This window comes from Thalia democratica, chromosome 4, assembly GCF_965202585.1.
Source record: "Thalia democratica chromosome 4, ktThaDemo2.hap1.1, whole genome shotgun sequence".
NCBI classification, from domain to species: domain Eukaryota; kingdom Metazoa; phylum Chordata; class Thaliacea; order Salpida; family Salpidae; genus Thalia; species Thalia democratica.
Window position 1 is genome coordinate 16,150,505 of NC_139168.1, and position 15,668 is coordinate 16,166,172.

The window sequence follows — 15,668 nt, forward strand, 5'->3', positions numbered from 1 at the left end:
AGTACATAAGTGAGCGACAAAAATAAATACTTTTCAATAATAAAACCGCATTATAGTAAACTTAATAAAACCGCATTGATTAATTAATAAAATACACAATTCCTTCAACAGATATAAAAACAGACAACACACGGACATTAAAAAAAAAAACTCCTATTCGTATTAGAAAACAGTTTAAAAAGTTAAATCTGACAAATTAAAATGAAAAAAAAACTGACTATAATTGTACTACTATATATGGTTAACTTTAAAACAAAAGCACCATTTGAGCTCCCTTAATGGAATTTTTTTTTACTAATTAAGTAGCAGTGACTCATTAACATATTTTCTTTTTAGCTGTTAAAACGAAAAATAGACAAGAAAGAACCTTTTACGTTAAATTAGTAACAAGAAGATAGTTTAAATGTCTTGAGGATAGGTTTATAGTTTAAGAACACTGAAAAGTTCTTAAAAATAGCAAGTTTGGAAATTTTTTATATAATGCTTACAACAATTAGTCTTTGAATGAAAAATACGAAAAACCGTTGAAACCTTATAACTTTTTAGTCAATAAGTGAAAGCTGTTGATTAAAATTTATGATCTACCGAAACCTCAAGTCAAGAACCGGATCTCTTTCAAATTAAGATTCGAATCCGTTTTACAAATCAGGATCCGGTTAAATCAAGTTTATTGAAATTTTAATTATCCAAACTTACTTAAGACTTCATAAACAATATTTTTATTTCTAATATCTAGTATTATAATGGTGACTTATTAAGTCAACCATCCTAACTTGACAGCAAAAGTTTTTGCAGGAGGCTCATATCAAAAGTAAATTTTCGCGATCCCAGTTACTTGGGAAATCGTACAATAGTTTTCCTTAATCTAAAAAATACAACAAAATATTTTTTTATACTACAGTATTATACTATGTGCAAAATATCAAAATAAAAGCACATTAAAAGAGCAAATAAAAAGTCGAAAACCAAATTAGAACTTAAAATCTATCAAGAATATTTGAACAGTTTTTATGGTTCAAAATGAAAAACTTGACCTATGGTCAGTTTTAATATATAAGTATATTTTTAAAGTTCATTTCTGTATTTTTTTACTCCATACTTATATAATTATGTGACTACCATCTTCAAATTGTTTCAACTTTGAAAATTACTGACTAAACAACCAAACATTGTTCATAAAAAATATTTTTTGTTATTTAGTTTTGTGCATTTCATTTTTAAGTAGTATTATAGTACGGGTTAAAATTACGCACTCGTAAAAGTATATCTGATTCCGAGTATTTTTACTTTTGGATTGATAGATTATTTAAATATGTATTAAAAGTGTGGTAAACTATGTAGAATAAAACTAAAATTACTTAATAAGAACCAGATAATATCAGTAGTTTATACCTAAAAACTTAAAATTTAACGGTCAATTTTTGAAAATATAAATATTAGAAATCGCCTTAAAATTGTTTCTTAATACTTTAGTTTGTATTACTCAGGGTTACCAAACATTTTTGGCAAATTTTCTCCAGGTTCTTAAAATTTCTTCTAGGTCTTTAAAACTACACATTTTAGGGTCTATTTTCAGTTAAAAACTAAGTTTGAAGGTAAAACCTGTGTTAAATAGTATAACGACATTGAAGAAATATCTTAAAGCTTCTTTAAATGTGTTTTTAAATAAAAAATTATCTAAACAATACTTTTTTTTATCAAATCGAAATTTTACTACTAAACATTTAAAAATTGTTAAAAATTTCAAGTTTTTAGTGCATTTTGTCAGAATTCCAATTTTTTTTCAAAATACCAGGTTTTTTTGGTGTTACACATACAATACCAAAATCTACCACTAAAATAAATTATTTAAAATTGATTAGTACGGAATATCTTAATAAAAAGAAACTTGAGCCAAGTCAATCATCTTTGTTTTCAATTTATAGTCGTTAAGAGTGAAAATTTAAAAACCTGTAAGAAACTGTAGAGTAATAAATCTGTAAGTTTGAAAACTCTAAGACTGGCTACTGAGCTTGAAGTTTTATGAGCTAAAAAAATAAAAAATATGTTGCAAATACTACAAGACCTCTCAGTCATTACGTTAACCTTGTTGAGCTAAAACATTTTAACAGTTGACAATTTAAAATTTTGAAAAATCAACAACAAGGACTTTACAAATACAAGCTTAACACTACGCTTACTGTTAACAAAAGTGTTACTTGTTTAATGAATATTAATTCATAACAAAAGTAATTTAAGTGAAGATACCAACAGATAGCAGTATCTATACGGGTGCATTACATAATGATTGTGACACTTTGCAATACATTTTTTATATAATTGATATTTTGCATAAAAAATCTTATCAGCGATAAAACTTAACAAGTCGAAGTTTGTAAAATTACTTTTAATAAACTAACCATCCACTTTACACACGCATTAACAAAAAAGTACTCCTCAACTAATTTCAATTGAAACAAATTATTAATCTTAACCTAGTTCTACTCTTTTATAGTGATATACTCTAGATTATTATTTTTTAATTAAATACCTTTTGTAAAAATATCAAGAACTTTATGACACAATTACAAAATTTCACAAACTTTTCCATAAACATATTATTGATGCTTAAATTCGCAACCATTATGTTTATGAATTGAAATAATCATTTAAGCATCATCGGATTATAGTGAACATTATTTATAGAAAATTGCAAAAATAAAAGTTAAAGCATAAAAAGATGTTCAAAACAGGAATTTTAAATGGAGCGGTCTAATAAGTTAAAGGGAAATAACCAGTAAGGAGAAAATTTTGAAATTTCAGGCAAAGGGCGGTAACTGATTTACACAAGATATTCTGGAGTCTGTAATGAAAGGATAAAAATTTCTAAGGAGTAATTGAAGGGAGATTCAAAACTTACACAAGATATTTTTTTTTAAAGAGGGGCGATTGTAATAATGAGTTTGAAACTTTAATTATTAGGATTCAAACCAACTATAACAGTCATAATATTTTATTTAAGTAGTGGTCATATTATATACATTTTGCTTTTATATTAATAATCACACATTATGTATATATATAATTATCTAGCATACACAGATATGCTTTAATTAAATTTATTTACCTTTTAGGCTGGTTAGCTTGATTAAAACAGGTTAATAGTGAGTTTTTAATTGTAATTTTGGTAAACTTGATACTATAAAAACTTAAATAATTTTTATATATAATAATTATATTTCTAAATTATGTAACAGTTCAAATACTCAGGTCTAAAAAAATTGTTTGACATTGCGAAAAAGTAAAACTACAATAAAAAATAATTTGATTGGTTTAATGAACTTTAAATAGTTGATAAAAAAACTAGATCTTTAAAAACTTTAAAAATAACAATACTCAAATAAATAAATAAAAAAACAATAAATGTTTTTGCCACAGATAAATTTCTTTTTGTGAAAATTTATAATGCTTACATTTTAATTACTTAATATTGATTAGAGTAGTTTGAAACGTATTTAACAAATTTTTGTAAACAGTTGGTGATAACTATATTGTTTTTTTTTTATATTTAAGATAGGCACCGGTGTAAATTGAATTTATTAAATAATTTTTTTTTAGAATGTATATAGACATTTAGTATATTAGATGTGTTAGTCAACAGCTATAAACAAATTTAAAGAAAGACATTGTAAAAAGTAAAATTGAAAAACAGTTATACTGGTGCAAAAGCTTTACATATATTTTTATAAATGTTTTAAATACATAACCAATTCTTTCTTGAATACATCAAAAACAAAATAAAAAGTTCTGCACAAGTATAACAAAACAAATTCCTGAAATTTTTGAAACTCATTCTAACAAAAGAAGGCAAAATTAAAAAAAAAAAAATTAACTCAAGCATGGACATTCTAATATTGAAAATACTAGCAACTACCAAAAATTAACTACTAAAACTCTATACCGTAGCAATATTTTTACATAGTATTAAAATAAAGAAAATCATTGACAGTTTTCAGTAAAAAGACAACCATGAGCACGGGTAATATGGTATCAAGGTAGTTAGGTAAAAGTTTTTAAACAAAAATTTAATACTTCGCAATATTTTAAATGCATGAGCAAAACTTACTACATACAGTTTTTTTTTTAACAAACAAAACATTTATCAAACAGAAACCAACAATACACTGAGTAGATTTAGGATCATTCATCTTGAAAATTTTATAAAGCAAAATTTATCGTTTAAACAAAAATTACTGCTCTTCACATACATGTGCAAAACAACATGTGCAAAAAAAAAAACAAATAAAAAAGATTTTCTTTAACTAACAAATAAGCATGTGGGTAATTTTAAAAAATAATTGATTTGCAATCAAACATAAAAACATTTAAAACAGAAATTTGAATATCTAACAGAAATAATAAAGCAATGAAAATCTTACCGGGACATGTTTAAACATTTAGTTAAATAAAAAAAACTCTATATTTTGGCACGGGTAAATTCAAAAATAAATTGGCAACTAGATATGAAAATATTTAACATGAAAACGTAGTATATCAACTAATTATTCTACCTAATAAATAAAGACTTTGCTGAAATTTTATCTTTAAAAATCCAAAAACTTACATGCAGGCATGAGTAACAACGAAAGTTCAACAAAATAAAATGTTTCAACAAAATCATTCAACCGAACAAGAGTAGGCAGAATACGGTGAAAACATTGAAGAAAATCAGCGGAATTCTCATCACTGTCCTTACAGCTTTCACCAAATTTATTATTTGCTGTTTCACACCCGGTTCTTCCCCGAACCCTCCCGTGTTCTGTTCAGAAAAAGATAAATCATTTATTAAATGTATTAAAATATTAATAAATATAAATGGAAAAAAGGATATAATTAGTTAATCTCAATCAACCTTCACAAAAGCTTCTATTTAAAGGGGCTTTGTGATGGTTTATTACAAATAAAAGAAATAAAAAAAGACAGTACAACTGTTTCATACAAGCTATTTAAGGTCGAAATGTCAGTTTTTCTGACGTTGAAAGTTATTCTGAAAGTTGGATAGTTTGAGGTTCATAAACAAGTCTTTTATTGAGATTTTCAAACTTGGCTTAAGTATTTCGTAATACGACGTCTCAAGATTTGTAAAAAAAAAATAGTGAATTATATTTTAAAATAACTAACATTCAACAAAAAAATGCAGCAGAAGGTATAAAACTACGATAGTAAAAAAGAAAAACAAATCATTATATTAAAATCTTATAAACATTATAAATAGTGAGATTTTGGTAACATAATAATTTATTTTCAAATTACTAAGTTACCAAAATGTAAACTCTTGCTAATATTTTTGTCGGATATTTAGAATCCAAAATTGCTGACGATCTGTCTAAACAGGTTGTCTATATTAGATACGTTGACGATTGTTAGCGATACCCAAAACAGAAAGTGAAAACGAAGCTGTTTGTCAAAAATTAAACTCTTTACATGAAAAGATTTCTTTCACAAGAGAAGTAGAAGAGAACAACCAACTGCAATTTTTAGATATATTGATAATAAAAGATAAATCAAGCTTCTTAACGAATGTCTATAGAAAAACAACTTTCACTGGGCAATACTTACACTACCAATCTTTTTGTAGTAAGAAACGAAAAGTAAACCTAATCAAAACACTCTACCATAGAGCATACAAAATCTGTTCTAAAGAATTATTTTATTTAGAGGTTGAGAGAATAAAAGAAATTTTTATAAAAAATGGATACCCACCAGATTTATTAAGAGGGTTATAAAATCACATCACAATAACCTAAATCAATCTAAGATATCCGAACCGGAGAAGTTCCCAGCAATTTTAAATTACCTTATATTGGATAAAAACCACGTGTATTTGAGAGCAAAGTAAAAAATTTAACAAAATTATCTTACAGTCAAGTGTGTCCAAGAGTTATATTTCTTTCAAAATATTTATTAAAAGTGCAGATGAAGGATCCGATACCAGACCAAGACAAAATTTGTTTAGTGTACAAAATTAATTGCTTCTGTGAATGAAGCTATATCGGTCAAACTTCGAGGCACTTAAAAACCAGGATAAAAGGACATCTACCTGCTTATGTGTTGAAGTTCATAGAAAAAGAACCTGAAAATAAGACAACGGCAACAAAAAAAGGCAGCAAAAATATCTTCAGTTGCAGAAAATCTAGTAAATAATAGAGATTGTGCTAGGAAATATGACATATCTAGATTTAGAATAATCCATCACTGCAATAGTGTATTTGATTTCGTTAAGTTGGAGGCTATCTTTATATTTTTAGAGAAACCAGAATTGTGCAAACAATAGGAATTCGATTACAAAGTGTCTTTACTTAGTTAAATTATCCTTTTTTTCCGTTAGTAGTATTTGAGTTTAACTATTTATTACTTTACACTGTTTATTTATTGAATTGAAAACAATTCATAATTTCAAATTTGTTCTACTGTTAGGTTCTGACAAAAAGTAGTAAAATAAGTATTAAACTATCACAGAAAAACTTGGGAGAATGTTTTATATATCTGTTATGCATTTAATTTATTTTTGTTATATTTTAAAAAATAATTTGAAATTTAGAAAAACATCATAAGTCTAAAAAACTTTGTTAAGATCATTATAAATATAATATTAAAAATTATTAAAAATGTATATCAAGTTGACTCAGAACTATCAAAATTTAAAATGTTGGAATTTTAACTGTCATGCAAAGTAAAAAGAAGTACTTCAAAGTCACAATTGTATATGAAAAATTTGAATATAAAGATTACTAACTATACTTTTATTACCTGGAATTCTTCTACTAGACTGAATAACTCATTCAGTGTAACTTCAATTTTTTAAATTTTGAACAATAAAAAGTTTTAAACTATAAATCAGCTCTGAGCCCCTATGACAAAGGCTTATTACAATATTTCCCAGACTCGTTTTCATAATCATACACTTTTCAAAAATTAAAAAATTACTTCTTTTAGATATTGCACCTTTCATATTTATTTAACCATTTACTTTTCGCCCTTATGTTCCATATGGGCAACTTCACTAATTTTGGAAACCCTGGTCTGTAGTCTTTTTGAGAAAAGGGCCAGGTTATCTAAAATAGGACCACATTTGAAGGAAAGGCTTTCCAGTCATATAAACAAGAAAAAAATTACTAAACAAAATACTAAAATATAAAAGGGAAAATTTATAATGAAATAAACGTAAAAATAAATTGACAAAATAAAGAACTCAATAATGATTTTGAGGAGCACAAGGAAATAAATAAGTGATATAAAACCAAGGTTAAGGCTAAAAATTCAACTAAGTACATACACTGGCAGTTTTAAAAGTTAAACATTAAAAGTTTACAAAAACTTCCTTGACTTGAAAACAACTTGGAAGATTAAAAGAAAAAAATATAATTTATATAACTTTAATAAGAGTTTTGTTTCATATTGATTAAATCTTTTTTTTTTAAGTTTTTGAAATATATGAATACAACATGATAAAACTTGTTTTAAGATTAAAAATTACTCAACTAAAAATTTTACTATTTAACACTATTTTTGATTTAATTAAAATTTATAAGTTAATTTTTATTTTCGTAGCTTTTCTTAGCTATAAAATGGTGTAATTGATTTAGAAAATAAATAATTTTTGGATAAATATCAACAACAGCTAAAAAACATATTTATAAAATTTAGATGTAAAATAATATATTATATCTAAAATACTTTGTGCATAACTACCTTTTGGAAACCTTCACAAAGGCTTTACTTTAAAGGGGGCTTTGTGGTAGTTTATTACAAACTAAAGAACTAAAAAAAGACAGTACAACTGTTTCATAAAAGCTATTTAAGGTCGAAATGTCAGTTTTTCTGTTGTTGAAAGTTATTCTGAAAGTTTGATAGTTTGAGGTTCATAAACAAGTCTTTTACTGAGATTTTAAAACTTGGCTGTATTTCGTAATACAACGTCTAAGATTTGTAAAAAAAAATAGGGAACTATATTTTAAAATAACTAACATTCAACAAAAAAAATGCAGCAGAAGGTATAAAACTATGATAGTAAAAAAAGAAAAACAAATCATTATATGAAAATCTTATAAATATTATAAATAGTGAGATTTTGTTAACTTATTAATTTATTTTCAAATTACTAAGTTACCAAAATCCAAACTCTTGCTAATATTTTTATCGGATATTTAGAACCCAAAATTGCTGACGATCTGTCTTCACAGGTTGTCTACATTAGATACGTTGACGATTGTTTATACCCAAAACAGAAAGTGAAAACGAAGCTGTTTGTTAAAAATTAAACTCTTTACATGAAAAGATTTTTTTTCACAAGAGAAGTAGAAGAGAACAACCAACTGCAATTTTTAGATATATTGATAATAAAAGATAAATCAAGCTTCTTAACGAATGTCTATAGAAAAACAACTTTCACTGGGCAATACTTACACTACCAATCTTTTTGTAGTGAGAAACGAAAAGTAAACCTAATCAAAACACTTTACCATAGAGCATACAAAATCTGTTCTAAAAAGTTATTTTATTTAGAGGTTGAGAGAAAAAAAGAAATTTTTATAAAAAATGGATACCCACCAGGTTTATTAAGAGGGTTATAAAATCACATCACAATAACCTAAATCAATCTAAGATATCCGAACCGGAGAAGTTCCCAGCAATTTTAAATTACCTTATATTGGATAAAAACCACGTGTATTTGAGAGCAAAGTAAAAATTTAACAAAATTATCTTACAATCAAGTGTGTCTAAAAGTTATATTTCTTTCAAAATCTTTATCAAAAAGTGCAGATGAAGGATCCGATACCAGACCAAGACAAAATTTGTTTAGTGTACAAAATTAATTGCTTCTGTGAATGAAGCTATATCGGTCAAACTTCGAGGCACTTAAAAACCAGGATAAAAGAACATCTACTTGCTTATGTGTTGAAATTCATAGAAAAAGAATCTGAAAATAAGACAACGGCTACAAAAAAGGCAGCAAAAATATCTTCAGTTGCAGAACATCTAGTAAATAATAGAGATTATGCTAGTAAATATGACATATACAGATTTAGAATAATCCATCATTGCAATAGTGTATTTGATTTCGTTAAGTTGGAGGCTATCTCCATATTTTTAGAGAAACCAGAATTGTGCAAACAATAGGAATTTGATTACAAAGTGTCTTTATTTAGTTAAATTATCATTTTTTTCCGTTAGTAGTATTTGAGTTCAATTATTTATTATTTTACACTGTTCATTTATTGCACTAATTACTTTGTTAGTTTTAACTTTTTGTGCTTTTGTTTAAAAACCATTCATAATTTTAAATTTGTTCTACTGTTAGGTTCTGACAAAAAGTAGTGAAATACGTATTAAACTATCACAGAAAAACTTGGGAGAGTGTTTTATATATCTGTTATGCATTAACTTATTTTTATTATATTTGAAAAAATAATTTGAAATTTAAAAAAACATCATAAGTCTAAAAAACTTAGTTAAGAACATTAAAAATAAAATATTAAAAGTTATTAAAAATGTAATTCAAGTTGACTCAGAATTTAAAATGTTGGAATTTGAACTGTCATGCAAGGTAATAAGAAATACTTCAAAGTCACAATTTTATACGTAAAATTTGAATATAAAGATTACTTACTATACTTTTACCTCGAAATTTTTTACTGAACCAACTGTTTATTAAAGACCTAATAACTCATTCAAGGTAACTTCAATTTTTTAAATTTTGAACATTAAAAAGTTTTAAACTAAAAATCAGCTCTGAACCCCTTATGAAAGGCTTATGACTAGATTTCCCAGACTCATTTTCATAATCATACACTTTTCAATAAAAAAAAACTTTTTTTAGATATTGCACCTTTCATATTTATTTAGCATTTACTTTTTGGCCCTTATGTTCCATAAGTATAACTTCACTAATTTTGGGAAACCCTGGTCTGTAGTCTTTTTGTTGAGAAAATGGCCAGGTTATCTAAAAAAGGACCACGTTTGAAGGAAAGGCTTTCCAGCCATATAAACAAGAAAAAAAATTACTAAACAAAATACTAAAATATAAAAGGGCGAATTTATAATGAATATAAACGTAAAAATAAATTGACAAAATAAAGAACTCAATAATGATTTTGAGGAGCACAAGGAAATAAATAAGTGGTATAAAACCAAGGTTAAGGCTACAACTTCAACTAAGTACATACACTGGCAATTTTAAAAGTTAAACATTTAAAGTTTACGAAAATTCCTTGACTTGAAAACAACTTGGAAGATTAAAAGAAAAAATATAATTTATAAAACTTTAATAAGACGTTTTGTTTTATATTGATTAAATCTTAATTTTTATTTAAAAGTTTTTGAATTATATGAATACAACATGATTAAAGTTGTTTTAAGATGAAAAATTACTCAACTAAAAATTTTATTATTTAAAATTAATTTTGATTTAATTAAAATTTATATGTTAATTTTTATTTTTGTAGCTTTTCTTAGCTATAAAATGGTGTAATTGATTTAGAAAATAAATAATTTGTGGAGAAATATCAAAAACAGCTAAAAAACATATTTATAAAATTTAGATGTAAAATAATGTATTATATCTAAAATACTTTGTGTATAACTAGCTAGGAAACCTCTTATTTTTTAAATTTTAACTCAAACTTTTTAAATGACAAAAAGGATTTAACTTTAAAGCTTAAATTTATAAAAGAATTAAGATCTTATAAAATGTATGACATATAAAAATTTTATTATAATAAACTAATTCTTTAGCAAAATTTTTATTACCATAGTTGTCTTTACTGATATTTTTGGTATATATCTAAACTTTAAACAATCTTAAATCCTAAATTTCAATAATCTGAATTATTATATATCTAGTTTATTTATATAACCTTACCGTAATTTAAGTTCAAAATTACAAAGGATAGAGAAAAATATATGAACAGATAAAAGAAGTACTAAAGTTGCATACAAAAATAATATTAGAGTATATATAAACTAAGAAAATAAAGAGGCCCTTTTTCATAAAATATTTGTTAAAAACTGTAAAGTAAAAACTAGGGAAGAGTAAAACTAATAGTTATTATAAACATTTTTTCAATATCAAATGAAACAAAGAAATATGAAAAAATAAATTTACCTGATCAGAGCCCCAGCCAACTTTTTGCAAAAACCTTTCCTCATGTAGAATGGCCAATGAATTAACAAAAAGAATGCAAGCTTCAAGCAGTCCATAAAGCCCCATAGTTTATATTTAACTCTAAAAAAACAACTAGTATTTAAACTCAATGTGATAAAATATTTAAATTTAAGTTTATATGTACCAACAGTAATACTTGAAGTATCATACTAGTTAGTAACAACTAAGATTGAATTAAAAGACCTAGTGTTTTACTCACATTAAGTACTTTAAAAAACTATTTGTATATTGCAGAAATACTTTTATATTAGTTTTTACATGCATATGTTTTTAAGGGCATAGGAATGGGGTAGATCACTTTTTTCACAATTCGATCTTATTTTATATAGTATTTACTAAGCTACAAGATGATTTTAACAGATTAAAATAAACTCAAAATAATTTTTAAGATATAGCTGGTCATAGTCAGAGGCAACAATAGTTTTATTATGAAAGGTGCAAAGCAAACTAGAACTGCAAAAAAAAGCTACTTCACTAAAAGTCTATCTTCTCCTACGTTTTTTGAGACAATTTCCTCAAACTTTTAGAAAATGCTCCTTGTAATATTTAGAAAGTTCTGTTAAATTGAAAAACAATTATCAGAAAAATAAGCAAAAAAAAATTTTTTTTTGTCTTAAATTTTTATTTAAATTTTTTTAAATTTTGTTGTGACTGAAACTGAATTTTCTAAATATTACAAGTAACATTTCCCTGAAGTTTGAGGTAGTTATCTCAAAAAACATAGGAGGAGATCGATCTTTAGTTATTTCTAGTTATTTGCCTTTGTGTATCCCATAAGGAACCTATTGTAGTCTTAAAACTTTAAATGATTTAATCAAATAAAATAAAAACTTGCTTAAAAACAAGAAAATTAAAAACGAAATCACATATATTAAAATTCATAGTAATTTGAAATAGATATTCACAAGTATTCCTTAAAAAATTAAGCTCACATAATAATTAAACTGCAATAAATAAATAAATGTTATTAAACTTTTATTGAGGTCCTTATCTTCTGAAAAAAATATACTTCAACTTTATTAGTACAAAGAATTAAAGACACAAACTCAATTAATTGACTATTATTGATGATGAAACTAAACTCAGGGTGACCACTATTTGAAAAAGGTATTACAGGTTTTGTTAGAGGTACAAATTTTTTATCTATTTTTAGTTGAAGACTAAATTTATGAAAATAATAAGGAGAATTAAATTATTAAAAAGAACCTGTAATGTTACTGTAGATGTGTTATATAATAAATTAAATTTTGTTTTTTTTCTATAGTAGACCTTATAAAAACTTTTATTTAAAGTTTAATCGAGTACTTACATCACTGTAATTCTACCGATCCCTTTTAAATTAAAACCAAAAGTATAAAATCAAACTATCAATTTTAACTGAAAAAAAACCTTATATGGATACATCATTTGGCAAATACTCACAAGGGTAAATCTCAACATAAAAAACAACAAAAAGTGGAAAATCATAAACTAAACTCCCAAGCAAGTATCTGCTAACCTGCAACAAAAATACATCAGCAGTACAATTGTATGATCACTGCCACTCACAATCTGCTGTTGCAAATTTAAATAAACCAGTTAATAATTATAAATATTTAGTTCCTTAAAAATTTAGAAAATATCAAACTACTGAAAGTTGAAAAAAATTATAGTATTTGTGTTTATAAATTAACATTTAAAAAAAATAAATTGAATTAACATATTATTTCTTAGAAACAAGTGACTTGAAAAAAAATTAAGCATCTTAAAATCTAACATTGTAACAAAAAGAAAGATTATTTATTAACAAAAAATTTAATTAATTTCAATAATCTATAACAATCACTCTTTCATTAACCAGACAATCACAAAATAATTTTACCAAGCCTAACTTGGTATACATATAACATGCATCAAATTCAGTACATAAAAACATACATAAAAGACACTCTAATTTTTAGTGATTTAATAAAATATATATACCACTATATTTAAAACTGTCTTTTTTTAAATTAGAAAAAAATTGGGACATATGACCAAAACTATATACCCATATACCTAAAGCAGTTTAGGTCAAGTCTTGTTCTAGGTTTTTCAGTTAAGTAATTTAATTTCTTTGAAAACCTTGTATTGTGTGAATGAATAGAACTAGCAAGTGTAATTCTATTGTACTCTACATCAAATACTGTCAAAGTATTACCAATTAACTTACAAACTTGCATTTTATAAACATCATTTAGTTTAAGCAGATTATTTTTTTTTAAGTTGGTTTGTTGTGGTCAGGGCAGGCACACAAAACATACCTGAATATTCTTTTTGCATACAAACAACTGGTTTTAAGTAACAGTCTGCAGAACCAACTCAAGCAGATATGTACAATAATTGATGTGCAGTTAAAATAAACCAATACACCATGTTAATGGGGAACTGGTCAAATATGCACAAAGACACTTTTGCACAAAGGGTCATTTTAGTAGAAGAGTGAAAAAAACAGAAAGACAAAAACAATAAAATAATCTAAAAAATAAATTAATAAAAAAACAAAATGAAATAAAATTTACTAACAAAGACTGAAAAGTTAAAAAATGTGTAGTAAAAACAGTGATAGTAAAAATGAAAATAAACAATTTAAATTATTATTAAAATAATAATTATACTACAAGTTATACAAGACACACAATTTCAATAAAACTAGATATGTTTTGAGCAGTTCTCATCAGTAGAGCACAAAGCTAACAAAAGACAAGATTTTACAAACTTATATAGTAACCAAGTAATCATAAACTAATCAAGAAAAGTTATTGCAATTTACTAATACAGCTGCTGTTGTAAAGCAAGCTTTATTGGATTAACAACAAAACATGTAAGGTAGAAGATAAAAGAGCAGGTACCAAAGAGTGTAAATAGTATTCCCTTTTCATAAGAAAGATGATATACCGGTCAAGGTTTTAAATGCATCTAAACATTCAACAATTGAAGAACATTTGGTTAATAACTTAACTTTTGCAAACAGTTATAACATAAAAAGATTTAAAATTATTAAAACTTGTAGTAATGTTTTCGATTTGATTAAATTTGAAACGAATCCATTTGTATTTTATTAGAGAAACCTGTTTTATATAGGCAAAAATATTTTGACTATACTGTTTCTTTATTTTTATAATACTTTATAAGTGTTGTTTTCATTTTATTTATGTTTAGTTTTACTGTAGATCAATTAAAACTAAGTAAACTTAAATGATTTTAATTGTTGCTAATTGCTTTTGTTTTTTTATTTACCTCTTGATTACATTGTTACTATATAAGTTTGTGAAATCTTATCTCTTTTAGCTTTGTAATCTACTGACGAGAATTACTTGAAATATATCTACTTTTATTTAAATTGTGTGTCTTTTATGACTTCTTGTGTAATTACTGGTCACTTATGTTTAAACATTTGAAAAAAAACTATGTAAATAAATATAAATTTAAAAATATATAAAGCTACAAAGGGTAAGGGGTAACAGTGGTAGTAGTAAAAAAACTAATACTAACTTATAAAACAAGAAAAATAAAAATTTTATTACAAAAAATAAAAAAAAACTGTTACTGACCAAAGGGTAAGGTTAACAGTGTGATAGTAAAAATAAAATAAACAAAAAATTTAAAGTAATAAAACATATAATATATAAAAACTATAAAAATTAAAAAAAGGTCAACACATGCAAAAATTTAGTTGTGCAAAAGTGATCTTGGTGCAAAAGTTTCCCTCTAACCATATTTAAATCATACTCGTTTTGAGGGTAGTAGTGTCGAACTAAATAATAACTCAGTTTTGTTTATTAAACAACAAAAAGAACTGACAGAGGACTCGAAATATTTGGTTCTTGGACCTGGTACACAAAAAATCTATTGCTTATTAAGTCTACACCACGGGTAATACCTTTTAAGGGCATAGGGGGGGGGTAAACACCCTTTTTTGGTTTTTGATCTTTTTTATATAGTTTTTACTAAGCTACAAGATGCATTTTACCGGTTTAAAAATATCAAAATAATTTTTGAGATATAGCCGGTCAAAGTCGGAGGCAACAGTAGGATCCTTATGGGAGGCACAAACTAAAAAGGCAAATAACTAGAAATCACTAAAAATCTATCTCCTCCCACGTTTTTTGAGATAACTACTTCAAATTTTTAGGAGATGTTCCTTGCAGTATTTAGAAAATTCTGTCAGAACAGAATTTAAAAAAATTAAAAATTTTATACAAAAAAACAAAAAAAAACCGTTTTTTTTTTGTTTATTTTTTATATAAAATTTTTATTTTTTTTTTACTTCCTTCCGACAGAATTTTCTAAATATATTAAGGAACATTTCCTTAAAGTTTGAGGTAGTTATCTCAAAAAACGTAGGAGAAGATAGATTTTTAGTGAAATGGTCTATTTTTGCCGTTTTGTTTTTTTGTTTTAGTTTGCGCCTCCCATAAGGAACCTATTGTTGGCTCCAACTTTG

General features: G+C 25.2%; 1 protein-coding gene across 1 annotated transcript; it reads right to left on the reverse strand.

The window, feature by feature from the left end:
• Nucleotides 1-3,882: 3,882 nt before the first annotated feature.
• Nucleotides 3,883-11,262, reverse strand: LOC145833988 (immediate early response 3-interacting protein 1-like). Its single transcript, XM_082941285.1, has 2 exons — nt 11,144-11,262; nt 3,883-4,798 (listed from the first exon to the last, which is right to left on the reverse strand). Exons 1-2 carry the CDS (start codon nt 11,246-11,248, stop codon nt 4,661-4,663), a joined length of 243 nt encoding a protein of 80 aa, XP_082797411.1. The 5' UTR covers nt 11,249-11,262; the 3' UTR covers nt 3,883-4,660.
• Nucleotides 11,263-15,668: the final 4,406 nt, after the last annotated feature.

Excerpts from the sequence above, each read along its gene's own strand:
- LOC145833988 (XM_082941285.1), bottom strand. The coding sequence starts at position 11,248 with ATGGGGCTTTATGGACTGCTTGAAGCTTGCATTCTTTTTGTTAATTCA. Across the intron at positions 4,799-11,143 it reads TTGGCTGGGGCTCTGATCAG|AACACGGGAGGGTTCGGGGA; the intron begins GTAAATTTATTT and ends TTTTCTGAACAG.